Source organism: Falco rusticolus, chromosome 5 (assembly GCF_015220075.1).
Source record: "Falco rusticolus isolate bFalRus1 chromosome 5, bFalRus1.pri, whole genome shotgun sequence".
NCBI classification, from domain to species: domain Eukaryota; kingdom Metazoa; phylum Chordata; class Aves; order Falconiformes; family Falconidae; genus Falco; species Falco rusticolus.
In genome coordinates, this window is record NC_051191.1 from 44,731,607 (window position 1) to 44,759,400 (window position 27,794).

General features: G+C 42.5%; 1 protein-coding gene across 1 annotated transcript; it reads left to right on the top strand.

Moving 5' to 3' along the window:
• The first annotated feature begins 476 nt into the window (after window positions 1-476).
• On the top strand, window positions 477-27,786 carry SLC5A8 (solute carrier family 5 member 8). Its single transcript, XM_037389236.1, has 15 exons — window positions 477-895; window positions 3,047-3,112; window positions 7,031-7,082; window positions 8,660-8,727; window positions 9,615-9,769; window positions 11,235-11,375; window positions 15,115-15,244; window positions 16,568-16,656; window positions 17,975-18,087; window positions 19,463-19,530; window positions 19,830-19,916; window positions 20,990-21,183; window positions 22,390-22,493; window positions 24,206-24,291; window positions 25,797-27,786. Exons 1-15 carry the CDS (start codon window positions 563-565, stop codon window positions 25,914-25,916), a joined length of 1,806 nt encoding a protein of 601 aa, XP_037245133.1. The 5' UTR covers window positions 477-562; the 3' UTR covers window positions 25,917-27,786.
• The last annotated feature ends 8 nt before the right edge of the window (window positions 27,787-27,794 follow it).

Sequence of the window (27,794 nt, forward strand, 5' to 3'; positions counted from 1 at the left end):
ACCCATAGAAATGTGTATATTAAACCATATTTTCACCTTCTTCTCTAGGGGAGTTGCTGGCATATGGTAATGAAGGAGGGTAGGAAATACCGTCCTGGGGAATTGTAGGCTGAATTGTCTTCCCTCCAAAAACCCTGGACCGCCACCCCCTCTGCGCCGTGGCTCTGCAGAGGACCGTCCCGCCAGCCGCGGCGCCGCAGGGCCCGGGGCGGGCGGCAGTGGCCCGGGATGGCCCGGCCGGGGCCGCGCAGCGGGGATCGCCGCCCCTTCCCGCTCCGCGGGGACGCTCACCGCCGCGGGGAGGAGCGGGCACCGGGGCCGTATAAGGTCCGCCCGCCGTCCCGGCTCCGGCACTCGCACTGCCGCGCCCGGCGCAGCCCGTCCCCGGCAGACACACGGGCAGAGATTTGCGCACCGCTCCGCACCGCACCTGGCCCGGTGGGGCTCGGCGCACCCCCGCGGGTCCCGTCCCCATCCCCTTCCTCCTGCCCTGCGCGGGCAGCAGCTGCCCCTCCGATTTCGGGGCAGCCCCTTGGCTCCAAGTGCGAGTCCCTCCAGTAGCATGGGGAGCTTCACTGTCTGGGACTACGTGGTCTTTGCAGCCATGCTGCTGGTCTCGGCCATCATCGGGGTCTACTATGCCTTTGTGGGAGGAGGACAGAAGACATCTAAAGACTTCCTCATGGCGGGCCGCAGCATGAGCGCTCTCCCTGTCGCGCTCTCCCTCACCGCCAGCTTCATGTCAGCTGTCACCGTACTGGGCACCCCTGCCGAGATCTACCGCTACGGTGCCATCTTCTGCATCTTTGCCATCACCTATGGCCTGGTGGTGCTGTGCAGTGCTGAGATCTTCCTACCTGTCTTCTACAAGCTGGGCATTACCAGCACCTATGAGGTAAGGTGGAGTAGAAGGAGCCTTTCCACAGCGTTCAGGGAGCTGGGGGGCTTCTCGTGCCTGCTTTCTACATGCCTTCCCTCAGTCTCTTTCCCCAAACACCCTGTGCTCTGTGTGCCACATATCTCCACTCTCCCAAGAGCAGGCTGCAACCTACTCTGTCCCCAAGTCTGCCCACACTGCGTCTGCAGACAGGAGATGCTCAGCAGCTGTGCATCATGTCAGGTTTGTTTCCTCACTCAGACACTTAGTTCAGCAGGTGGATTAATCCTCATGCAGCTTAGATGGTGACATGTGGTTAATGATGTGCAATTAATGTACCAAGAACGAAGTGCAAACACATCTACATAGGAACCAGAGTTCTCACATCATGCTCCTTCCAGACAGGTTTCTAAGCCTACGTGCAGCCACAGAAGGCCCCCTCTGCCAGACTATGTATTTGTGCTGCTACTAGAGATTTTGGGGAGACAACCTTTTCACTTGAGGCTGTTCAGACAGCCTCCTGAACAGCCTCAGGTGAATGTCTTCTCCATCATGCTTATACAGGGAGGTCAGGAAGTACTGTGTGCCCGAGAGAGTTTTCCTACTTCCACCAAAATACGGCTGAGCTGATCTTCGGCTCAGTGTGTAAGTTCAAGCTATAGCTAGTGACACTGAGATGTCTGGGGTGGTGGTACAATCACAGGTAGAGTCTGATTGTTTTGGGGTGAGGAAGCATCTGGTCAGGACTTTCTTCTGATTTAGAAGGTCTGTTGAACCTGTTTATCTTCCTGTGTGGAGACAGCTCCTAGCTGCAGGTTTGGAGGCAAATTGCTCTTTCCACAGAGGACATTGGGAAAGGGGCATCAGTGCAGGTGAAAGTCCTTGGCCAGCTACTTTGGTCTTTAGCATTTTATTACACTGAACGAACACTGCAGCACTTGAAGCTGAAAACAAGTTTTCTGTTGGTGATTTAGATAAGAATTCACCAACAGAAATTACTGGTGGCTTCCAGTGTGTTTTAAACTACTAATCTTTGGACTGTCAGTTATGAAGATACTTAAAAATAGGGCTCTTTCAAATAAAGAGTTATAATAATGACCAGAAACTCACTGATAATCTTGGGGTTAAATCTGAGTAATGCACCTATAAAAGATATATCTTCTGTTTGTGGACAGAGTTCAGAGATTAAACAACTTTTTTGTGTCTGTCCAGGGGTTCAGCACTGCTTTCTTGCATGGACATGCTCACAGATCATGTTTTAAATGCTCACTTCATGAGTGAGCACTTTGAGATGCTTCAGTGTTTGCCTGTGCCAATTGAACAGATTGGCAGGCAAAGGAGATTGATTCTTTTTGTACAACCACACGCCCTAGAGGGTTATTAGGACAGATGGTAGGAACAAATCTGCCCTACAGCGTGACAAACTCATTCAGAGGTTGTGCTGTCCCAGGCTAGAAAGAAAAGTGAGGGTTTCTGTTTTGCAAAAGGCTAAATTTCTACTTACTGGTAGACTACAGTGAGCTGCTGTGGGCAGTGCAGAAGGTGAGGTTACCATGGGAGGAAGCTTGCCGACTGCTGAAAACCTTCTGCCCTCTCTTGCAACAGTTCAAATGGACACACGTAATGCCAGAGTTTCCAAATTCACTAAGGCTTAGAAATAGCCATAATGCTTTCTTTTTCTTTCTGATTTCACAATGCAAGTGAGTTCTGCTGTTTGCTGGTATGTCATTGTGAACTTTTAGGTTGCCCTGTGCAGATTCAAGAGCTGGACTCTGTGATCCTTATGGGTCCCTTCCAGGGATATTCAATGATTCTGTGATAATATGTGCTGATCTTCACCAGGTCACAGTGCACAGCTCCCTGTCTATTGAGTGCCTTGAGGCTGCTGGGTAGCACCGGTTTCCATTCAGCAGACTCCATCATATACTGACTAGCTTACATCTACTTCACTTGCTCGTGTATTATCACCCAGTGGTGAGGTCTGTAAAAAATATCAAATTAAGTTGAAAGAGATATCAATCAAGGTGACTCTAAGGATTTTGGCCATTCGTGAAAATGTAAAAATGACACTATGTCCCTTCTGTATTGCTCATCTCTTCACTCTAGTCCTATCAATAGTGCCAAGTTTTGAGAAAAAAAACAACATTTGGTTTTTCTTCTCTTTTGCAGTATTTAGAGCTTCGATTTAATAAATACCTGCGCCTCTGTGGAACAGTCCTCTTCATTATACAAACGGCAAGTAAATCTCAAAGCTGTTCTGTGGTCCCTGTAGCCACCAGGATTCTTCAGCTTGGTGTAACTTGCTGTTTTCTCTGAACAGTTGATGAGGTTACCACAGTGCATGGGTGGCTGAGAGTGGGAGAAACAAAGCTCTTTCTGCTCCAAAGCAATGAGGTGGGGAGCGGATGCTGGGCTACCTGCCCCTGTGCATTGTGTCTCTCTGTGTGCATTGTTGAGCACCCAGAGCAGTCACTTGGCATCAGCACCATGCCAAGAGATGAGCGACCCTTCACTGCAGGGTAGCAGTGCGAAGAGCAGTTGTTTGCCTGCCTGCTAGAGAAACCCACAATGGGTTCAAAATGTAAACATGCCCCAATTATCTGCAGCGGCAGTTTTCATCCTCCAGTGCGTGGATTCTGGGTGTCTGACTAATTCTCAAGAGTCTGTGCAAGGTGACAAAACACTCAGGAGCTGTCATTTACTGCACAAGGGTTTATACCACCACCACTGGAAAAAACTGGGTGTCTGCAAACTGAGAAATAGCAAATTACTGCCTCAGGGAATGTTAAACTAAAGCAGTCCCTGAAATTATTGTTGGTGTGGCTTGCTGTATACAGAGCACATTCAGGGAGTCGGTGAGAGACCACAGCTTTTAAATGTACAGTGAACATGTGTTAAATTCACCAGAAACAAGAATGTGTTCTTTTCACAATTTTGAAGTGGACTTTTGGGGGAATTCAAAGCAAGAATGAGTACACAATCAGAAAGCTTTTCAAGTTACATGCTTGCTTTGTTCCTGGTTACAGGGCAATCACACTTGCACCAGTTAAGATGGTGGTCAGTGCAGTGCTAATTACTTACTTGAATAGTGCTGCTTAACTGGCATTTACAGATACACAAGCCCATAGGAAAAGCAGAGTGCTACCAAGTGAGAATCCTGACGCTGTTTCACCGGCAAATACAAAGACATCACAGTTGCATAAACTGGAACAAGCCAAGCATAATCTTTCCTTGGCAAAGATCAGAAAAGTAATTCTATACAACCTAAATAGGTACTCAAGGAAATTAACTGAAGATCTATAGGTGTCTTCTATGTAAGTGCTAACAGCTTAACCTGAATAACAAAAAGAATCGTGAGGAGGGGAAACTCCCCAATATTTTAATGGTGTAATTTTAACTGTTCTTTGAATATTGGCATGTGTTTAAAAGAAGAAAAATAGGGTATGTAGTAATACAACCTGAAAAACGACTGAAGAAGTGGAAAGATTGTGTAATCAGTCCTGTTTTAGTTTACACAAAAATGTGATCAGAGTTGCAGATTTTAATTTCTCATGATTCAAAGCTTCTGGCACTTTTTTGCTGCATATGAGAATGCCACTTTCTCATGCTGAATCCCTGAACTAGCAGGTTTGGAGAAATATGGGTTTGACTGATGGGCTACTACACGAATAAGGAATTGGCTGGATGGTTACATCCAAAGAGTTGCAGTCAACAGCTAAATGTCCTACTGGAAACCAGTAATGAGTGGTGTCCTTCAAGGGTTTCTACTGGGACCAATACTATTTAATACCCTCATTAATGACATAGATTGTGGGAATGAGCTCATCCTCAGTGAGTCTGTGGATGACACCAAGCTAAATGGTGCAGCTGATTTGCTAGAGGGAAGGGATGCCATCCAAAGGTACTTTTACAGGCTTGACAGGTGGGCCCATGTGAACGTCGTGAAGTTCAACAAGGCCAAGTACAATGTACAGCACCTGGGTCAGGGCAACCCCTGCTATCAGTATGGGCTGGAGGATGAAGGGACTGAGAGCAGCCCTATGGAGAAGGATTTGAGGATAGTGGTGGATGAAAAATTGGACATGAGCCAGCAATGTCTGCTTGCAGCCCAGAAAGTCAGACCTATCTTGGACTGTATAAAAAGAATTGTGGCCAGCAGGTTGAGGGAGGTGATTCTCCTGCTCTGCTCTTGTGAGACCCCACCTGGAGTATTGCAGCTGATTCTGGGATCCCCAGCACAAGACAGACATGGACCTGTTGGAGTGGGTCCAGAGGAGGGCCACAAAAAACAGAGGGATGGAACACCTCTCCCATGAAGAAAGGCTGAGAGAGTTGGGGTTGTTCAGCCTGGAGAACAGAAGGCTGCAGGGAGACCTTATTGCAGCCTTTCAATATATAAAGGGGGGTTATGAGAAAGGTGGAGAGGGACTTTTTACCAAGACCTGTTGTGACAGGACAAGAGGTAATCGTTTTAAACTGAAAGAGGGTAGATTCAGATTAGATATAAGGAAGAAGTTTTTTGCAATTAGTGTGGTGGGACACTGGAACAGGTTGCCCAGAGAAGCTGTGGATGCCCCATCCCTGGAAGTTTCAAGTCCAGGCTGGATGGGGCTTTGAGCAACCTGGTCTAGTAGAAGGTGTCCTTGCCCATGGCAGGGAGTTGGACTAGATGATCTTTAAAGGACCCTTCCCACCCAAACCATTCTATGATTCAGCAGCACGTGCTGACAGTCACTGTATAGACAGCAAGTCAAACATTGACTGGGCTTGACAAGTATCAGTTGTTGGCTGGGAAGTGATGCAGCTGGTTCTGAGGAGATATTCACCAGGGACTGGTCAGGATTGGCAGTTTTCTTGGCATACAAGGTATATATCAAAACCTGCAGAGGACTCATGTCACCGAGAAAAACAAATGTGCACACAGGGAGTAGTACACAGGTAGGAATAATGATTTCCCCAGTGGCCCTACCATCTTTGCTGACATGTGCTTGTAGCAGGTCTACAGCAAGGGGCCAAGGTAATCTGGTCATGCTGGGTGAAGCAGCCCCTCTGCTGCGTTTGGATTACCACTCACTCCAGTTACCTCTTGGTTCTCTCCCCAGAGTAGCCACTGGCTATGTGGCAGAGCTCTGCCACAGGGACCAGATTTGACCTGCTCAAAAGCCACAGTGAGTAATCCTGTGGTTAACCATCCTGCTCTGGTTTAATACCTGTGCCTAGGGTGGACTGCACACTCGTGGAAGGGGCAAAGGCTTGCTGAATGCTGGATGATGTCTGATTCTGCTGCTTTTCCACGTCCAAGTCCCAACCCTGTAAATCAGGGAGTTAGAAGAGTTTGACCATGGAAAGTTGATGCATGTCAGCTCAGGACCTGACTGTGATTTAGATCTTTTGAGTCAAGATCACTGACCTTTGCAGAAGTCTTTGCAGGCTGTATTGTCCTGAATCATGTCACAGCTGAACTTGTCCTATTATTACAAGGCAGTAATAACAATAGTAAAAAAGTAAACATGATTTAAAAATAAAGAAATTTAAACAAAGAAATCGTAGAGGATATCAGTGTGTGAATCTCATTGTGCCCACAAAAGTGGAGAGTAGCTCCTTCATTTGTCTGTATCTTTACTGTATTGGGTGAAAATACAAATCTGCTGATAATAAGGCATGGCTTTATCTTATAGGAGTGTAATTCCTTATAATGCTATTGATAATGACTAACTAATGCTGTATTTTTTGTTCTTATTCATGTGCATTGTAGTTGCATACTGAGAGGCAGGCATATTGATCCCAAGACTGAGAAGAGCAATTGTAATAGATGCCTTGGCAAACTGTGTGTAAACCTCATCAACTTCCTTTTGCTCTTGTTTCTGTCATATGACTGAAGTTTTAAAGCAATAAAATAAGTTAATTATAAAAGCTGGGAGAAGCTGAAGAGGGATGGTATTTAAGAGTCCTTGGTATTTAAGAACATTAGGCTGTGAAACTACAGTGTTGGTTAGTCTCAGACATTAGTCTTCTAACAGTTGGAATTATTTCGCAACATTTATGTAGGAAATACAGACCACATAAAGACTTGAAAAGAAATAATCTCAGAAAGCTATCACCTTTGCAAGAATTTACATTTATTTTAATCTTTTATCTTTTTTCCCTTTCTAGACTTTGTACACTGGTATTGTAATTTATGCTCCAGCTTTAGCACTAAATCAAGGTAAGATGAGGATACTGCAACTGTTCGTCTACTGTTACAATTTTTCCTGTGCATAGTATGGTATGCTTTCTTTTTTTTTTTTGTTTTTTGTAATGCACACCTAAAAATATAGATCAAGGATTTTCCATGAAGTCTTCTAAGATTTCTGTTGATCCTGGTGGGAACTCTGATAGAAGGCCTCCCATTTTTAATCCTGATCCCTTAATACCTACCTGTAAGGAATTACAGAAGAGGCTCAAGGGCAAAACCTGCTCACATTCACTCTACTTCTCATGCAATATCCTTAGGTAATGGCTACATTCAAAAAAGTTAAGATGACTTAAGTAAAGTTTGAAGGCAATGCAGAGACTAAACAAACATTTAATTCCCCTGGCTAAGTGCTCTTCTAGAAGAGAGCAAGGAAAAAGTTCTGTAAATATGGGTTTGGGCTGCCTGGAACTGCTTAACTCAGCCTATCATTTTGCCAGGAAAACCAATGTAACAGCAAAGAGATCTTCAACTTAAGATGTTTGTTGTGATATTTAAAAAATGAAATATTTCCATTTTCTACTTCAAAATGACTCTTTGCTTTGAAAATGAGCCATATTTATTTCTAAAGGGGAAAAATGCTTTTATGTGGAGCCAAATTAAACTTCTAATCTGATGCAATTAATTTGTCCACTTGGCAAGAAAAGGCAATAACAAAATACAAATAAAAATTAATAATTTTGTCTAGAATGAAAATCACAATTGTTCTGTTTGTTTGTTTTGGGGTGTTTTTTGGCTCATTCATTGAACAAAAAGGAAGAAAAAACCCAACACTATCTGCATTGGTCTTCTCCAATGTATAAGACCCACAGGTTTTATATCCTTTATATTTGCCCTGCAAATACATGCTAACCAAGCTATGACCTAGCTGGCCCCCAGCTAGAAGCACTGTTTTTCATTGGGTTTTTTGCAGTATTTCTCATTAGCCTGAGCTATCTGTTTGGGGAGCCCACAAGTATCCTGCCAGGCAGCACATGAGTGTGCCAAGCTGGGGCAGTGACAGCCTGTACGCCAAGCACAGTACAGCATCATCTGGTGTAGGCATACTGTCATGTTTCCCTAAAAGAAAGAAAAATAAAAGAAAGGCTTTTAGTCTGACACATTTCTTCCAGACCGTTTTGAACCACCTTACCTCCATGGAGCATGCCCATGCTATTTACTTGCTTAAATCCCTGCCTAAGGATTCTGTGGGAGTACCCAGGCACTTCAAGAAAGGTGTTAAAATAGTTGCCCTTTCTGAGTTGGGGCTACAAATATATTGGATGTTGTTAGGCATCATTCACATTAAAGACAAATAGCTTAAATCCTGAAATATATCCAACTTTTTAGCATTTTCCAATGTCTGTAACAACCATTTCCATTTTAGAACTGGTTAGAGCGAATCCCCTGGTTCAGTCACCCTAATCTTTTCATTTCCATTTTCACACTTACTTTTGCATTTAACTTATTTCTAGGTTTTTTCAAAAACCAGATTGGAGGTTAAAAATTGACCTTGTTTGTTTCCTCTCCCAGTGCCTCAATCACACTGATGCCATTTCCCTTTTTTTCAGTTACTGGCTTTGACTTGTGGGGTGCAGTGGTGGCAACCGGCGTGGTCTGTACTTTCTACTGCACACTGGTATGTGGGCCCTTTGGCTAAGAAAAAAAATCTCTATTCCTTTCACCATTCACATCAAATATGGAATTTACTGAAAAGTAGCCTAATAACTGGGTTACCCATGGGAGCACATTTCACAGTGTAGCTCTAGCCACAGGGCCATATTCATCCAGGGACTTCTATGGATGCAAAGGTAGCCACTATGTGACTCAAGCCTTTTCTCTTTTGAAACATTCAAGCTTCTGTTGTAGCTGAAAGAACAGCAAAAAGACAATTTCCCCTCCTAAAATCCTCCTGTGATTTTTCTTCTAATCTAGTTTCCTCTAATCCAGGTTTAGTTGCATAATTTTTCAAGCACCTGCTTAAAGCAACTATAATAAGTCCTGTCTGTTTCTGAATAGAGCCACTGAAAATAGCAAGTACCACAGGAACAGATTGGTCTTTAGATTAGTGTTAATTGACCACATGTCTAGAAATTATTAAATGGAACTCAGTGACAAATTTATTTGTGTAATTTCTGTTAAATCATGTTTATTTTTATTCATGTGAATGGTATGCCTTCTGGAGGCCAGTGGTACTGTATATATGTAAGGTGAACACTGTCTGCCAGTTTATCTTTTGATACAGTCTTCTGAATCAGGTTATGTGATGAAGAAAATATTGGATTAAACTGTGTGTATGGCCAAAGTAAATTCTACTGCGCTTCAAAAAAGGACCAGGATGTCCTGAATAGGTTCCAGGATGCAATTCCTAAACACTCCAGTAACAGAACAGTTTCTATGAAAGAAAAAGATGAAATTGATCTATTATGCATAACACAGATTGTAACATTTCTCTTAGTTGAATGTGAGTACGAAGCAAGATTGCTGCTTCCCTGTTGTACCTGATACATGCTGTTCCTCATGCAGGGTGGTCTGAAGGCAGTGGTGTGGACAGATGTTTTCCAGGTTGGAATCATGGTTGCTGGATTTTCATCTGTGATTATACGAGCTGTGGTGGTTCAGGAGGGAATTGAACGTATCATAAACGATTCCTACTATGGAGGAAGATTAAACTTCTGGGAGTGAGTTTGTACTTGCAGATGATGTGCTGTTTTATTCCTATAAATTTGGCCCATGGTGACTAACTGAAATTAAATTGCTATTGAAGGAGGAGGAGGAGGGGGGGAGGAGTTGTGACCCAATTTTTATGTATTTTTGAACAAGCTTACCTAGTTTGAGGGATATTTTTTAGGTTCTACACCATGCAAAATCCTGTAAAAAAGAACTTTTTACTTTGTCAAGTAGGTGTTTTAAGGATAAATTTTGGGTTCCACTGCAAGTGAACGGTGAACGGGAGAGGACAATCATATTTACACTTAGAGTTTCCAAACAGCTGATTTGGCATTTCAGCTACTGAACCAAAACAACTGGGAAAATAACAGTTTTTGTCTAATCTGAAAAACCGAAATGTTTTCCTTTTTCCTGAAAGAAGAATTGAAAGTAGTTTTAATAGTATTCACTCTTCATTATTGTAACTAATCATAGCCTAAAAATACAGTTTTGCAAGGTCAAGATTATTCATTCTGACAGTATTAAATCAAAAACCACTTTAAGATTAAAGAAAAAGTTATTGTACTTTTGGTGAATAGGTGATTCCTCTGAGACACTTAGAATCATGGAACCATTTAGGTTGGAAAAGACCTTTAAGATCATCAGGTCCAGTCATTAAACTTCACCCAGTGCTGTTAATGACAGTTTAGTGTGACAAGTATTACCTTTTTCTATCAGTTCACAATATTAATCAGGTTGTTCTGTAAAATTCTTCACCAAGTTCTTCAGCAAGTAATTCATCTGTGGGGTGGTTTTTTTTGCTTCTTGTGAACAGTCATTTTTTTCAATCAGTTTGGCTGATTTGCAGTGGTTATACTGCATTGCTTTTCCCCCCAGTCATAGGGTTCACAGATGGAAAAAGAAAAGGAATAAAGACATCTAATAAGCAAAATAATATTACATTGTTCACCAAGATAAGCATAATTTATTGCTATATTAAAGTGTGATTAAAAAAAAAAAAAGTATTTATGGCCATGTAAAATCTCTTACTCAGAACTAAACCAGAAAAATGTTTTACAGGCAGAGGCACTGCCCACAAAGGCTGGGCTTGCAAACACACCTTTATATTGGTGTTAAACTGATGTCCCTCTAGATAAGTAGGCATGTGAGACTTTTTACTGGAGCATCATTTAATCACAACAGTCACAGTCATCATATAGCTTTACTTAGGACTGTAGTGTATAGGCAAATAAATTAGTTAAACTTCACCTTTGGACAGATCAGAGTGTTTCACTGGATCAGCTCTGAGTTTTAAAATTTGCTTTCTGTGATTTCATGTGAAGTTGGAGTATCTGAATGTGAAAAATCTGGCCATATTCAAAGAGTTTGTATTAGGACAATTATGGGGAATTTTTTTCTCCTATGCATTAAAGTTTTCTCATAATAAGAAAATTTTCATATTCTGAATTTATTTTCTCTTTTTGCCTCTCATTGTAGCTTTAATCCCGATCCTTTGCAAAGGCACACCTTCTGGACAATTGTTATAGGTGGGACTTTCACATGGACTAGCATATATGGGGTAAACCAGTCTCAAGTACAGAGGTACATTTCATGCAAAAGCAGGTTCCACGCAAAACTGTAAGTCTGCCTACAGTAACTCTTAACATCTGAATTTAACAGTGACTGTTCTTTATAAGGGGGATATTTTTTTTTAAAATGGAATGTTTGTTATCTATATAAAATCCATTTGTAAAGTGTAACAGCTTTTGTTTTCTGGTTTTTGGACCAGGTAGAAGACAAATCAATACAATAAATACTGGTATTTGAATCATGTATAGTTGCTACAACATTGAACTTTGTGCCAGAATGTTTCACTATGCCTTGCATACATTCTTGCATACAAATAGCTCCATTAAGTCTATATGCAACCTAAAGACCAAATAATATAGTGCCTGTTCTGAAGCCGTATCAAGACAGCATCTTGAATTGCTACTCTACTAAACCTAAATCATTGTGTGGGAATTTTGCATAAGTAAAGACTAAAAGATTTTTCCATACCAATGAGTATAGGCATGAGAAAATGCAGAAGTGTTTTATTCAGTGCTGAGGAACTGAGGAATAAAAGTGCTGAGGAATCAAATTTTTTTTCATAATAATCCTGACTTTTTTTTTTTTTTAGGAATTCACTATGGAAACTGGCAGAGAGTTCTGTTTTCTTGAATTCAAACATTTCTGATCAGCCTTTACTCTAGAATGGAGTATATTTACTAACTCTATTATCTTACCTTTATCTTTAGTATCATTCCAGTAGTTCCTAACTCAGGATTTAAGAATTACTAGTGAGCTCAAAGTCCATTTATAGGAGAAATATATAAATGCACATCATAACTACAGTCCCCATAAGTTGTATAATACAGTGATACACAGAGAAGGAATTTTATGAAGGCTTTCACTTCATAAATTTAGCAAAATACCCACAAAATCATGCACAATTTAGAACTGAAATATTTTGGTTATGGCAATAAATATCTACTTTTCAGCCATTTGCACTGCAGATTGGAATGAGCTGGTGCTCTCCACATGTGGCTTCTCCACAAGCTCTGGTACATGGCTGGGTTCCAGATTCTCAGCACTGCACAAGCAGGAGGTGCATCCCACATTTGTAATGCTGCCTGGCATGATTGCATATTGCTTATAGGAAAACAGCTGCATACATTGTGCTAGATTTGTGTGCCGGTGAGACTGTTCTTCCCAAGCACCTGCTCCAACTTAGCGATGTGCTCTGCTCTTGCAACCTCCCTGTCCTCTTTGTAAGGAGGCACACCTGCAGGGCAACCCAGAAGCAGCATGGCCAAGAGGAATGTGGTGCCATGGCAGCTTCTGGGCAGATTTTCTGAGCTGCTGCAGCAGCTTTAACCAGGGCTAGAGGCTATTTGGTTCTGGAGGGGTTTGAATGGGATTTATAGCTCATACCATATTAGTGGTGGCACAGCCTTAATCAGTAGAGTCCTTTTCTGCTGGTGTGTGTGGTTGGACTCCATGGCATCTTGCTTGTGCCTCGCTTGTACAGTGTATTTCCCCTGCATGGAGAAATCATCTTGTGTAATGGTTGCAGCTTGTCACAACTATAAATGCTGCCGTTCTGTGATGATTATCCAGGTAATTTCAAATGTAGTTAAACACATCTGGCAAGTCACCTTGGTAGCCTGCACCTCTTATTATTATTAATCTGTACATAAAATGTAAAATGTCACCAGGTCAGAGTAATAGGGTGTACCTCTGTGGCATTTACTGTAGGGCTTTATAAAGACAGCACAGTAATAGATCAGAGCTAAGAAAATTTTTTCACAGATCCCAACTTGCAGTTTTTGAGAAAGCCTTTAACAGTGGCACAGGAGTAGGAATTTTCTCAGGCTTTGGGAAAGGATTTCACCCCATTCAAGAAACACACCAGTAGGTAGAAGCACATGTTGTCAACTTCAAACAGTAACTAGGCAAATTGAACATAATGGTTATACAAGAATGATAACAAGCGCTTAGAGCAGGAGGAAAACATGGGCTACTAACATTTCTCTCTCCTTTCAAGGTCATAATCTAGCATGTTTCAGTGCTAAAACCTTAAAGCCAGCCTGAAACTACCAACCAAAAATAAGCCTTGCACAGTCATGGTGCCTATTTCTCACAACTCCACCCCATGTTATTCACCCAGAGTTAATGGGAACATGTCCCCCCACTAGTGCTACAATTACTATACTCTAGTGCTTAGTCATAGGGTGTACCATGAACTGGGATGTAAATCAGAAGAAAAAACCCACAGCTTTCTTTTCAGTGTCAAACACTGATGCAGTTTAAAAACAGGAATTTGTGGATTCAGACAAACAATTTATTTTGCTTCCATGTGTTTCTCTTGACTTTCTAATCTTTCCTGCAGGCTCTAGGCTAATACTGTTCAAAAGAGTTGTATTGATTTAACTCATTGGTTAAATCTTGCATTAGATCAGTTTGAGTGCCTTATATCAAGGCAGATTATGCCAATCCAGAACAGCTTCAGCTATATGGTCTTTTTTAAGAGTTAACATTGTGCTTGCCAAAAATTTTTCTATGGTATGAAACTGATAGTTCAACTAATTAATCTATGTTATGCCTTTCTGAAAATGTCCATTTCAATGCTTAACAAGGCCTATAAAGTTAAGTTTACTTTTTCATTCTCTTGATGGTCCTCTAGAGCAGTCTAAAGGCTGGTGTCCCTTACCTTCTTGGGAACTGAAAATACTAAAAGGCCTCTTGAAGCATTGCAGGCATGGATCTATTTGCACAGAAACCAAAGGTTCTCCCAGTGGAGGTCTTAGCAGTTGGCACGGGTCCAGGGTACATGATCTGTCAGGCAGTTAAATCACTGTTGGCGGATAACTGGGAGGCAACTGATGGAAAGAAACGCTATTTTTCAAGGCCAAGCTCCCAGAGGATGTGTTTCCTTGAATTGATCACCTTAGGTGAGAAGAACTTTGTGACCCAGGAGTCATCAAGAGCTGGGAAACATTTGAGAAGACTGGATAGTTAGATGGAAAGGAAAAGCCCTCACTGAGCAAGAACAACAAGTTAGTTTTCACCACCAGTAGAGGCTGCCTGTTGAGTGTGGCAAAAGTAGCATTAATGCCTGGTGAAAACACATTTCTGCCCTCCGTGTTAGCTGAAGCTCCTGTCAGGACATAGGGAGGCAATGGGGATACTGGACCATAGCAGGCTCCAAGTTGTTTAGTTACTAAAGGGGAAACCCTGGGGTCGGTGGCCACCCCCTGCTCTCTGGAAGTGGCAGCTATAGGTAGCTCCAGACCAGGTCCTGGGTCCCAGTGCCTCGTGGCTGCCTCCCACTGAGATCGTTCCAGGAGGAAACTTTGGTTTAGTTGCTTTACAAGGACAACCCCACTGTTGCGTAAGCACAGCACTGCAGCTCCAGAGGCAAAGGAGTGCTGATGCTGACTAAAAGATACCCCACAGTTTGATCTGGGGCACTGCACCTTACAAATCTGTCTGGGGTTTGTCTTCACCAAGGTGTGGCAAGGGGGGAAAAGCATCTTCTTTCCAGCTGCCTGCAGCATAAAACCCACACACATGATAAAGCCTGGGAATTGCCATATCTCTCCCATCATCTCCAGAGCAGACTGTCAGAGGACAGGCACTCAGACCATACCACCAAAAACCAGAAGCGTAATTTGTACATGTAAAACCATGATCTCGCACCAGGTGAAATATTGGGACCTGTATCGTGACTCCCTTTCCAGTGGGCAGCCACCAGCCAGGAGGTCTCCTCAGCTTGCTTGCTGGACCCTGGTGGGGTCTTGTGGGGACATTGAGCTCTAACGTGGTGTTTCTGCAGGTCACTGTACATCAACCTGGTGGGCCTCTGGGCGATACTGGCCTGTGCGGTGCTGTGCGGCCTGGCCCTCTACTCCATTTACAAGGACTGCGACCCATGGTCGGCAAAGCAGGTGTCGGCACTCGATCAGGTAGGGCCCCATGCTTCAGGTGAGGGTGGTGAGGGGGTGCCCTTCCTCTGCACCATAACTGCCAGGTGTGGGGGTTCGAGAGCCGAGGGTTGACAATAATGACATGCCCGAGTCCCTTAACAGTTGAGTCTGTAACAAAATGTGCCTGAGAGTGCCAACAGCGAGTGAAACCACTCCAGAGTGAAATGGGGGAAGAGGCTGCTGCGAGGGATGGCTGAAGCAGTGGTGCCTGTGTGAGTGACGGCCGGCCCTAGCGGGCTGCTTTGTGTCATTGCACCTAAACTGCTTTCGTGCCAAGGGATGCGAAAGCCTTTTCAGATTTGAAACATAATGGTGCCCAAAGCATACACCTGGAAGAAGGTTACCAGCAGGCAGCTTTTTGCTAGTGATGGTGCATCCTTCCCTCCTTTGGAGGAGAGCTGGGCAACCAAACAGCATTGTACTGTGCTGCGGAGAAACCACTCTGAAACTGACAGTGGCCTCCCCCTAAACAGATCCTGAGGAACAAGAGCCCTGGGAGCCCATAGACTGACCAGAGTCAGGGCCCAGGAAATCATTTTTTTGTATGTTTATGCCTGGGAGAATCATAAGCTCTGGGTAATGCCCCACAGACAAGAGCTGGAAAGCCAGGAGAAGAGCAGAGGTGATGAAGTACCTAAGGCAGGACCACCTGGTGTTGAAGGTTAGAATAAAATGAGATACAGAAAACCAAGGTGGAAACCCAAAGGAAATGAAATTGTTCCTGTCAGTCACATTCTTTTGGTGGAAACTGGAAGTAAGATACTAAAAAGACCAACTTGTCTGTGAAAAAAATTGGTTCTCAGGAAGAAAATCTTAAAATTCCTATCTCTTCCCAGCACTCAGATCTTGCAAAGGTCGATAAATGACACACAGTTTCCAATAAGGAAATTGTTCTCAGGTAACCTGAGGGTTATTGGGCTGTACCTACAAAGCCTTTTTGTGGAATTGCCAGCAGACATGAGAATCTACTGTGGCACCCAAGCCCAACAGTGATGTACAATACAGGCTACCTGCTGCCCAGCACTAGCTTCCTATACCATTATCACTCAAAACCATGCCTGATGGCATGGCTAAATGCTCATCTCTGCTAGGTGGTCTAAAAAATAGACTTTGCTGTATCTTAAGTAGATGTTTTAGGAGTGGTTTTCTGTGTAGAAAACCAATAAATAGTGCAAGGTGGGACATTAAATGCTAGAACAGCTGGGCAGAATGTCAGTGAGAAGGCTGTAACAAAAAGCATACTGTGATAAAAAGAAAAATTAGGGCAAGACAGTAATATTTCCTACTCTCTGAATTTTTCAGCTAATGCCATACCTAGTGCTGGATATTCTCCATGATTTTCCAGGAGTGCCAGGGCTTTTTGTGGCTAGTGCCTACAGTGGGACATTAAGGTAAATGAATAATTTGCAACCTGTTGTCTTTTTTTTTTTTTTTGTTAGAGCTGAAGTTTCATTAATAGTAAAACTTTTGCATTTCGTCTCTGTCCAGCTAATTTTTGTTCTTAAAGAAAAGCACTGTAAGATCTTTGACGATGCAGCTTAAAAAGCCCATAGTTTCCTACAGTGGCGCTCTGAGGTCATAGGACTTAAAGCTGTTTGGAGTTCCCAACCAGCAATGTGAGGGAATAGCTAGCAACATGCTATGTATGGCGCTAATCAACCCTCCTCTCTGTACCTTTAAAGCCCCTTTGCTATAGGAATTTTTAAATGTTATAAATGGGTGATTGCACTACATAGCTATAGTTTGGGGGAATTTCCTACCGCTCATCCTTAATTTTCCAGTTTCAAATCTGCATAACTTTAAAGCTATCTCCCTTTCCTCATACCTGATCTTTAGAGTCTTGTTTACAAAAGGGTTCCTGGACTTCCAATTGTCTTGAATGAACCCCATGAAAATAGCAATCACTATATATTTTTATTGAAGGAGACAAATCAGTCCCCTTCTATCCCATAATGGGGAGTGTTTTGTTCAGTTTTTACAAGGAGCATCTTTTAGGAAACACTGCCTTTCAAGGAAGGCTCTGAACAATAATAAGCACGTAAAAGTGAGGAAACTTAAGAATGTGACACCAGAATAATTTTTTTGTTGAGTACTTGTAGCTATGTAAGTAGAGGGAACAGCCAAGATATTTGTTTTTCACATGCTAAGGAAAACCTGGTGGCTTGCAAGAGCAAGGTACACATAGACGCAAGATCACCTGACTACATTAGGAGTGCTGGTTTCTCTGGATGCCATAGGGAGCCTGGAATAGTTAAGTGTGGAGTAGATCCTTACTTTCTGGATGAATATAATTAGATTACCTGAATCCTCCTCTCTTCTCTCAGAGTGCGTTCAAAGTAATCAATGACCTGCACGTAGAAATTTTACCTACCCAGATATATACTGTGTAGATAATTTGTGAAGGTATCATGTACACCAATAATGTTTACAGTGTAGCCACATGTAATAGATATTTTCATTGACTTTTCCAGGACCATCTTTTCATCAAAATTTGCCTTGTCTTCACTAAGAGCAATTATTTTCAACAATTTTTGTTAGTTATTAACGGCATCACCTGGAATAATAAGTTATTTCAACCAATACAGCAGTTACATTAGTTTTCTGACACTGTTCTAGACAGCGGCAGTTTCTCTCTGCCAGTAACTCATCTGTTATCTATAATTTCAGCTTCTAAGATTAAAAAAAATGTATAAAACTTGCCTTCTGTAGTACAGTGTCCTCCAGCATCAATGCTCTGGCTGCCGTGACTGTTGAAGACCTGATCAAGCCATACTTCAGATCCCTCTCTGAAAAGAAGTTGTCATGGATTTCCATGGGGATGAGTATGTCTGGAAAATATCTTTTCCACTTTCATTTTACAAAGTGAGGGCTTGATTCAGATCTTGCTTATGGCAGTGTAAGTCAGGAGAAAGTATGTTCACACCGATAGGACTACATTGATGCAGTACTTGAGGGAGACAAGCTCTGCTGCATAGGTTTTGCACAGAATAGGGGACAAGGTATTTCAAGTGAGCATAAAGGAAAAAAAAACCAACACCATCTTGCTTGATCTTTAAGCAGGGAGGGATCTTAAGCAGGGAGCACTGCATCTGTATTCAATATTGATTTGGAATACTACAAAGCCAAATGCCTCAGACTAAAACACCTGTTAGTTTTCTCTCATCTGTCAAAAATGAGAAGCACAGGAAACAATATTGTAACAAACTCTTTGAACTGAGTGATACACAAGCAATGGTGTTGTGTCCTGATAAAGTTCCAGAGAACAAGAAACTTCATGTCTTCATTGATGTACTCTCAGAGCCTCAGTTTGTTTAGCTTCTCTGTTTAATGTGGCTCAAAGGGGTCAGAACTAGGCTGAGCAGATGTTTAAATCTCTGAAATGCAATTGTCATCTCTGCTAGTTGTACTGTCTGTGACCAGCTGCAGGTGTAGCCCAAGACAGTGCCTGTAATAAGCATGGAAAAACCACGGTCCCAATATGCTGGCATAGCTCATACCAGTAAGCACAGCAGATTGGTGGCAGGTGACAACTATTAAATATTTTCACCTGAGAGCAGTTTCTTAAACATTATTGCAAACAATATTTGTGCCAAAATTGCAGTTGGTCTTATCATGAGTTGCTTAATATAGCACATTAAACAATGAGATTAACCTATTGCTTGTGCAGTGAAACTCTATTGGGGTGGAGGTGTAAAAAAAAACCAAACAGAAAACCCCAAAGCCCATTGTTACAGGCCCTAGGAAGAGACACTATATCCTAGTGACCGAGGGTGTCCTTTATCACAGTGTCAGCTCCCAGTAATCTGCCAGCATTTACCTTTTTGCTCCGAAGTTTTTAGACCAAGAAGCAAAAGTCATTCTCTCAAAATAAGGACTATGACACAGGAGATTAGCTGAGAAAGATGAACAATACATTTGGTATTGCCACTACAGCTAATCCATATGGCTGCCATTTAGTAACTATAATAATATACTGGAAGAAGATTTTGTCATGTTTGCATGATCTCTTCTTAGAGCCTGACCTTTTGGCCAATTCATACTCTCTTAGAAAAAAAAATACAACCAAAAACCAAAACCCAGATGCTAGCAGGTTTGTTTTGGAGACATCAGGGGTCATGCTGGGTTAAATGGAAACATTTCCACTAGTGATTTTCAAACTTTGGCAGATTTATGCATCATTCTGCCTTTCCCATGCAGGCCTGTTTTATGGTGGAATCTGCATTGCCATGGCTGCACTGGCATCGCTCCTGGGAGCCTTGTTGCAGGTAGGTATAGACTGCTTTTTCGTGCCCATGTTGAATGGCCCAGAATTAATTACATAAGAAAATAATTGCTGGATACCATTCTGAGATTAGTTTTTATTCTTTGCTGGGTACTGGCCTCAAACCAGCCCATGGCTCAGCCTCTGCTTTAAGCACCAGGGAACTATACCAAGTCCTGCCAGACAAGCACACACCAGTTAAGAAACCCCTCATAATTTCCTTCTCAATATTTTCCCTTCTTGCCGTGTTAGAGGCTTTAACCTGCTTGCACAGCACCTGATAACACACTCTTTCTTCCTTAGGCAGCGCTCAGCATTTTTGGCATGGTTGGTGGCCCCCTTTTAGGACTGTTTGCCTTGGGAATCCTTTGCTCCTTTGCAAATGGAATTGTAAGTAGAATTTAAAGCCCTGTTTGTCCAAAATTCATTGATAATTTTGGGCATCTCCTTCCCCCTCTCCCTCCAATAATTTTTATGTTGGGGTGATGAGGGACATGTCTTTGATACTTTCTGTAAGGACATTTTCCCTTGCTGCCTTTCCTCCTTATTACAGAGAAGTCATGAACAGGGCTGCACAGGAACTTGAGTTTCCATCCCATGAAGAGATTTACATGCCCAGAGGAGGGATCTGGGAAAAAAAAAAAACCGACAAAAAAAAACCAACCAAAAAAAAACCCCCAACACTTTGACAATGATTTCCAGAAAACAGTTTCAGAAGCAGGCAACAATGTGCCTGGAGATGTAGCTGAACACCCGGTGGACTCAGATGATGCTGGCCCGTCTGAAAAAAAAAGGGGGTCAGGCTGGGAAAATGGGGCCCAAGCACTTGCAGGCTGGAATTTCTCAGAGTGCTTCAGTATTATGAAATTATAATTTCCAGACAAAAAAAAAAAAGTATTCCATCAAAAAAAAAATTATGAACTTTGGAACTATGGTCCATGGGTAGTCTGACAGGATTGCTATTTAGTAAGGTTGACTAATCACGAACCTTTATCTCTTTACAGTTGCAGATGTTAGGTATATATTAAAAATAAATAAGTAAGTCACTAGCTGTCAGCCAAAACCTGCCACCTGAAGTAGAAGAGACTTTTGTAAAAACAGATCACATGAGGAAAAGGAAATATTGATTCTGTATTTGTTCAAAGAGGGCCTCAAATGAAGCAATACTTTCCCATATACTATGCAGCCCAAAGCTTTCCATTGATTGTATGGACACAGTGGCAAAATAAAAGAAGTATGCTCAGCAGCTGCAAGTAAACACTGTATTTCCTGAAGTTGGAATGAAGCAAACTCCCCAGCTTTCCCTAACTCTACATTTCATTTTTGCTATGCAGCCTTACAGTTTAGATTATCTTGACTGTTTCTTACTCACGTGGGTGGTTCTTTTTTGTTTGTGTGTGTTTTATTTTCTCAAATATCCTTCTGCTTTTCATGTAAATCCAAGTTTCATTTTCTTTTTGCAGGGTGCATTTGTGGGTCTTGTCAGTGGCTTTGTTATTTCACTTTGGGTTGGAATTGGATCTCAGATTTATCCTCCACTCCCAGAGAAGACCAAGCCACTATACCTCTCAACTGCGGGCTGTAACATATCCCTGGGAAATTTGACATCAACAGAAAATCCATTAACAACAGTCTTCAGCACAACAACTGCTGAGAGGTATACAAGTTCATCAAGTGCGATCAACAAAGCATGTATTTGTTTTAAAGCAACACAAACATCTGCCTAGCATTTAGATGACTATAACTATCCCTCCTTGACTTACCTGCCAGACTGTTTAAGATGATGCAGTTCTCTCTAATATTTTTTTTCCCTTGTTAGAATGAAGTTTGTCTGAGTTATTGCAGAACAGAAGTCAAAGTGCATCTTCTATTGATCTGAAAAGCTTCAGTTCAAATATTTGAGTCTAAAGGCTTGGATGTGCCTTACTGGGAACCACGACGTTAAAGAAACCAAAGCATAACATTCATAGTTATTGGATTAACTTCCATAGCCTGCCACATGAATTAAAGCAGTATGCGGTTAAAGGGCCATTTGCCAGTTCAACAGCTCCAGCTACAAGAGCTTGTCTGTGCAGAAATAGTTCTATTCAGGAAATTTGAAGAGGGCATAATATAAAGGATTTTCTCCCCTCTGCAATTACCAATGTCTTACTTTGGACAATCATAATTAAGTGTAACAGTTATGAATGACATAGAGAACAGCAGGAACAGAAAGAAGCTGAACAATTCCCACATTTCTAGGGATTTCCAATCCTTACACCTTAGAGAGCTGTACAATCAACAGATACCCTGGTACACACATAGGTGCCCAACATCCAGTTTCATATATTACACCTCTCACCAAGGCCTCTGGCGTTGCTCACAGCTGCAGGGAAACAACTGTTACAACAAAGCACATTGTCAGGGAGAACAAAATAAGGTGTATCCTTAGGTGTGACAGTTGTCCTATTGTTTCTGGCTGTTTGGAGATGCACATGATTGATTTCCAACTTTTTTTGTGTGTGTCCATGTCCATCCCCTCCTTTAAATAATGTTGTCCCCCCTTCTAAAGAAGTTAGCACTTCATCTGGATAGCTGGAGTGCTCAGCTCTGCACTAGGCTCCAAGCCAAGACAGAACTGTTCTGTTCTAGCTGCTCTATCTCATGGATTGCCTCACTGTACCAACCAGTCTCCTCCCATACAAAGGAACTGCAAATTTTAGGACAAATTTTCAGAGTATATTTTGTAAAGAGGTAGTTCAAGAACTACCAGGTTGCTTGGTTCAGAAGTGACTCTGTATTTACACACTGTCTGGAAACAGACAACATTTTCAGGTTGCTTGGAATAGGAAAGTAGAGATTAACACTTTCTGCTCTTTTTCAGGCCTGCCCTGGCAGACAACTGGTATTCCTTGTCTTATCTTTACTTCAGCACACTTGGGACACTTATCACAGTAACTGTGGGAATAATTATCAGCCTCCTAACAGGTACTGGTTCAAGCTGTGAATGAACATGTCTTAAATCTCTTTCAAACTAAGATGGTCAGAAAGCTGACAGGAAGTCACAGGAAGTGCCAGTGACCCTATTGCTAACACGATGTAAAGGTTACTATCATAAATCTCATTCCTTCCCCTCAGCAACCCACTTTTGGTCTCTGCTCACAGCAAAAGTTACTTCAAATTTCTAAGGAGAGAGAAGTTTCAACAGTTTTTTAACCTGAGGGGCAAACCCCCTCCCCCAAACATCTGTCTTTCCTGTTTTATTAGATTCCAGCAGGGGCTGGAGGTTTAAAGATTGTCCCTGAACATGGAAACAACTCCAAGCAAGGAGATACACCCATGCTTCTAGAGTACTTTGAGTGAGTTCAGAGCACTCAAGGGATATTGTTTGTACCGGTACAGTGCATGCTTTTCACCACATCCCCCAAGCACATACCTAACGGCTGAAGACCCTGTGCGTGGCTATGTTAGCTTCTTTCTCAGTTTGCCTGTACTATTTGTGCAAGGAGAAAAAAGCAGCACCCTACAGGTAAGGGGCCAGGGGAATGAGATACACAACAACAACTTCAGTTCCAGACCGTGGCCTCACTACTTTTGCATCTAGGTGATAAGCAAAGTGCAACTGTTATCTGCGTGGCAAAAATAGCACAAAAGCAGGTTCTCTCTACAGCTTTCCCCAGTACACCCAGCCAGATTCCTATGACAGCCACTGTCTTTGAGGCAGATTTCAGACCTATTGAACTGACCTACAACAAGTCCAGATTATAAAACTCCAAACACAACAGACAAACTCACTTCTATTAGCTTCCCTGTTACCTTGCAACTAATAAGCATATTACACTTCTACCAATTTCTTTTCCTTATGAGTTTCTAGAGAATTTGGCTCCCCACCCCCTTTCCTTCCTTCGCTCTCCTCATTGCTATAGTAATGGTTGTAGACAAACTTTGCTACTTACCAGGCTAGGATCAGATCAGCTATGAAACAAAACATGAAAACTGAGAAATTCAGTAAATTCAGATGAGAAGTCCTCAGCCCAAGAAACAGAAACCCTAAAAAACTAACCCAACCACTATATCACCCTGCTCTCTGTGGTACAAGATGACATTTAAGCCTCAGGTGGCAATCAGAGCTAATTCCCAGAACCTGCACCTTCTTTCTTTCCCACACAAGACTAGTTAATCTTCCATGCCTTAAAAATGCCCAAACATCCCATTAACCACACACATGCACCCACCCCACCCCACCCCACCCCGGGGCTGCTCTTAAATAACTCACTATAAAAATTGCTGGTGATTTAGAGACAGGAGTCTTGATGGCTGAGGACTGGGGTGCAGGTTCCAGGGGAGCAGTTGGTATTACATCTCCTGGACTGGCAGGGTGGTCCCAGGTATTGTTGTTGGGATTCGTGCTTTTCTGATGATTGTCTCATGCTCTTTTACACAATAAGAAATCTGAGGATGATCTAGGAAATTTTGGGAAATAGCTAAGGCATTTCAAGTAGACTTTGAGGGATCATTTTATGTTTTGAGAGGTACCGGGTATACATCACTGTAAAGAAATCATCCCTAAGGCCTGTGATTGCTTGATGGCATTTGCTGTATGACTCTGTCCTGCTCATCTGGCCTGGTGTCCACAGCTGGGCTCTGACAAATCATTTGCATGTGGAAACCTGGCTGATTGAAACCTGCCTATTTTGCAGGAGGACTAAAGCAGAACACAGACTGTAAATTCCTGCTGATTAAGGAAGATTTCCTGTCCAACTTCTCATGGTCTAAATCTGAGACAGTAAGTGTAATCATGCATCTCTGATTTAAATCAATCTTTCCTCCTGGGGCCAAAGGCAAACAGTCCCTGGCTTATTTTTTCCCACCGGGATGAACAGTACCTGATGCTGCCTGATATGACTGTCTGCTTTAAGGCAGTAGCAGAGCAAAAGGCAGGTAGGAGTAAAGCAGCTGGCATAGGCAGGGAAGCTATGTTTAGCCACAGCTTGACTTCAGTGAACAACAGAGCGGCAGCTGAGACAAGGGATAGCTGTTCTCAGGTTTCTGCCAAAATACTCCCTCACTAGTGTCTTGGAAGCTGGCCCAAGGCACACTTTGGACTCAGCAAAGCTTCCTTTGTTTGTAAATGTGTCTCTGGATTCTTTTTCAACTTTGGCTACTGTTTGAGAGAAAACATTTCTAGTCAGTGTATCTGTTTCCTAGCTCCCTCCCTAAGATGTAAGAAAAGGGGAGACATTACTGAGTAAAAAAAATCCCTTAGAAGGGAGAATATAGGAGAATATTTTTTTTATTAAACTATAGATGATTTTTCAATTGGTATTATCAAGATGCTGAACATTCAAGCTCAGCTGTGTTCAGTGCTTTTCAAGTGCTGCAGTACAGGCAATGATCATATCTCTGAGATGGTCCAGTTTGCAAAATGTTTTTCCTCCATGATGACAGCTCCTTTTAGTATGACCTCATGTATTTCAACTTCTGGATGTGAACACCAGAAAGAGAAAGGGATTTTTACAGTACAATTGTATGTGCTATTTGTCCATATCAGGACTGGAGACCATCTATCCAGTTATTGTCATTCACTGTCTTTAATGGACCAACAACTGTTTTCACTATCTAAGAATTTAATCCCTAAAGTCATCTTTTTAAAAAACCCCTCACCCACATGGAAGCTAATGTCCACAGCCATGCTATTTTATGCCCAGAGTCAGAAAGAAGTCGTCTGCCCTGTTATGCAGCTAAGAGCTGGATAACAAGTGGTTGACATCACAAATAATGCAGAAAGTTGCTAAGAAAAAAAATCAGGGGGAACCGAGCAACTTCCTGCACATGAAGAGCTCAACATCTCATTATGTTTAACAGAGATGGAACATCTAAGCAATCATGCATGTTAATGTACTCTTCATGTCAAAGATGAGGTAAGGACTGTGAGCAGGGAATCAATAGCTCAAGGAGCTGGTGGTGACATATTACTAGGCACGAAAACAGCAAATAGAACTTTGTGCACCTAAAAATACTTTAGACACTTTGCAGGACAGGAACGTTTTATGTGACAAGAACATGTTGTACAACTAGTACCTTATGCAATAAGAAACCTTCTGTGCGCCTAGAAAAATACTAGCTACTATACTGAATAACTGTTTATCATCTACTAGCAGCCAACATGTATTTTTCTGCAAGGCATCCAGTATGTCAGGCCTCACTCTGGATGCAGGTCAAAGAGGGGAAGACTGTTTCTTCCACTTCACAGCATGGTTTTTGTCTTTTGTTTTTTAGCCAGAGAAACAGGAGGTGTTGAACTGGAAACCATTTACCATGGCTGATGAAGGAACAGACAACCCTGCTTTCAGCCACATTGAAATGGATGTTGCAGATAGTAAGAACAAAGTCAATGGCCTTCATATGTGACATGGGGCCATGTCAGCCCACGAGGACAGTTTTGTTCATGTAAAGCACTGTTGACATTCCTGTGTCGGGTCAGTTACCAGCCCTGCTGGGGTCACGGGCAGGTGTCTGCTGAGCTTCATGGCACTGTCACCCTTGCATGACTTTGACATTAGTCAAGAAAGGAATCAGGTCTTTCTTGCACTTCCTCATTCTCTTACTCTGGATCTTGGTGACAGGGCTTAAGGCAATGTTTCTATGTGAAATATTTGCCTGATATTCTTGAGCCTCCTGGAAAATATCTGCTTTTAATCTCAGTTCACTCTCGGAGTAAATTTTTTACTTGATAAGAGCACTGTTCTCCCAGACATGGTGGTGGTTCTTCTTTTTTTTTTTTTTTCTTTTTTCTTTTAAGACATTGAAAGTATGAAGAGATTAGCGCTGCAGGACCATATCAGATTACAGGAAACAGTGGGTCTTCTTTATGTACAGGAGGTATATTTAGTGCCATCTGATTCCTTTGTAGAATTGATCTTGAAAGCATATTTATTTTGCTGGTTTTGTTGCATGTGTTCGTTTTTATTAAGGCACTTGTTCCCTATTTACCTGCACGTCCTCCTCTGTGCTCACTGCTGGAAGCTACAAGAATGTCTTTGGTGATAGGTAGAGTCAAGAGTCAGTAATGTCCTTCCCTTCACACCCCATCTCCCTCTTCTGCCCTGTCTTACCCTTACAGAGTTGGTCCTCATGAAGAAAATGAGCTATTTGGGCTTTTTGTTCAATGCCATAGAGCAGAACACAGTAGTCTTCTAGTTCATGCCCAGTGTGCTGTGCTGGACAAGAGGCGAGGCTGCATCTGCAGTTGCCACTGCTGTTATCTGCGGAGCTGTGACCTGAAACTTCACGTAGCCATTTGTGTTCCTGCAGTCCCTGTTGTCACTCTAGGAATTCATGGTCAAGGTTGGTCAAGATCAGGCAAGAGCACATTGTGTGTTTTGGCAGACAGTCCACTGCGCAGTGCCCCAGGATGGGGAAGGGATCGCAGAGGATGTCATTTGGTGAAGGCTTGTCCAGGGCTGCAGGGCACGGGATGGCTTATCCTCTGGCTGGGCTGCCAGGAGAGACTGAGCAGTACAACCGTTCCAGACCGTGTACGGTACTGGTGGTTTGGGAGGGTGAAAATCGCTATTGCTTCCTTCTCCTGTACAGCAGGGAACAGACTCTGATCCACTGTGTTGTTCTTGTACTGCAAACTTTTTGCCATAGCTAAACATGAGCATTTAAAATCTTCTAGAACAGCAGAATCAAGTTGGCAAATAAAAGCTGTTGCAGGAAAGTTGAGCTGTGAAGCTTAGAAAGCAGTCATGCTTGAGAATCAAATACAAAACTGCATGTTTTAAGTGCTTTATAAAAGTCATGCTGCATTTGAGGTGCTGAGCTGCTGTAACTTGAAATATGACACAGTGCCAGTTTATCTGCCTTGACTAGGGCCCTTTAGCATCTAAATCACTTTATTTTGTGCCCCTGTGACAGAGAGCACTTGATGGTCTACTGCATAAGATGAACTGACAGGATCAGAAAACATTAGGAAGAAAAAATGGGCTCCAAGGAGCATACCTCTACCAGAGTACAGGCCAGGGAGATGCTGTACGCGTTGCCACCAGAGGTACGTCTCGATGGGCTAACCAGGGCAACGCTACACGATGGAGCAGGTTCCCCCTTTGCCTCCTGAAGCAGTAGTTTGCACAATCCAATGCAGTGTTTAGGGCCAGCCCCTTGTCTCCCATTCCTCTGCTGCAGCTCTGTGACCACCAGGTAAGCGCCTAAAGCCACTGTGTGGAAGGGCTGTGAGTGAATGGGATAGATCCCATGAGTTGTGTCTTGTGTCCCTACATCTAAGAT

Excerpts from the sequence above, each read along its gene's own strand:
- SLC5A8 (XM_037389236.1), top strand. The coding sequence starts at position 563 with ATGGGGAGCTTCACTGTCTGGGACTACGTGGTCTTTGCAGCCATGCTG. Across the intron at positions 19,917-20,989 it reads GCTCCTTTGCAAATGGAATT|GGTGCATTTGTGGGTCTTGT; the intron begins GTAAGTAGAATT and ends TTCTTTTTGCAG. Across the intron at positions 24,292-25,796 it reads CATGGTCTAAATCTGAGACA|GAGGTGTTGAACTGGAAACC; the intron begins GTAAGTGTAATC and ends CCAGAGAAACAG.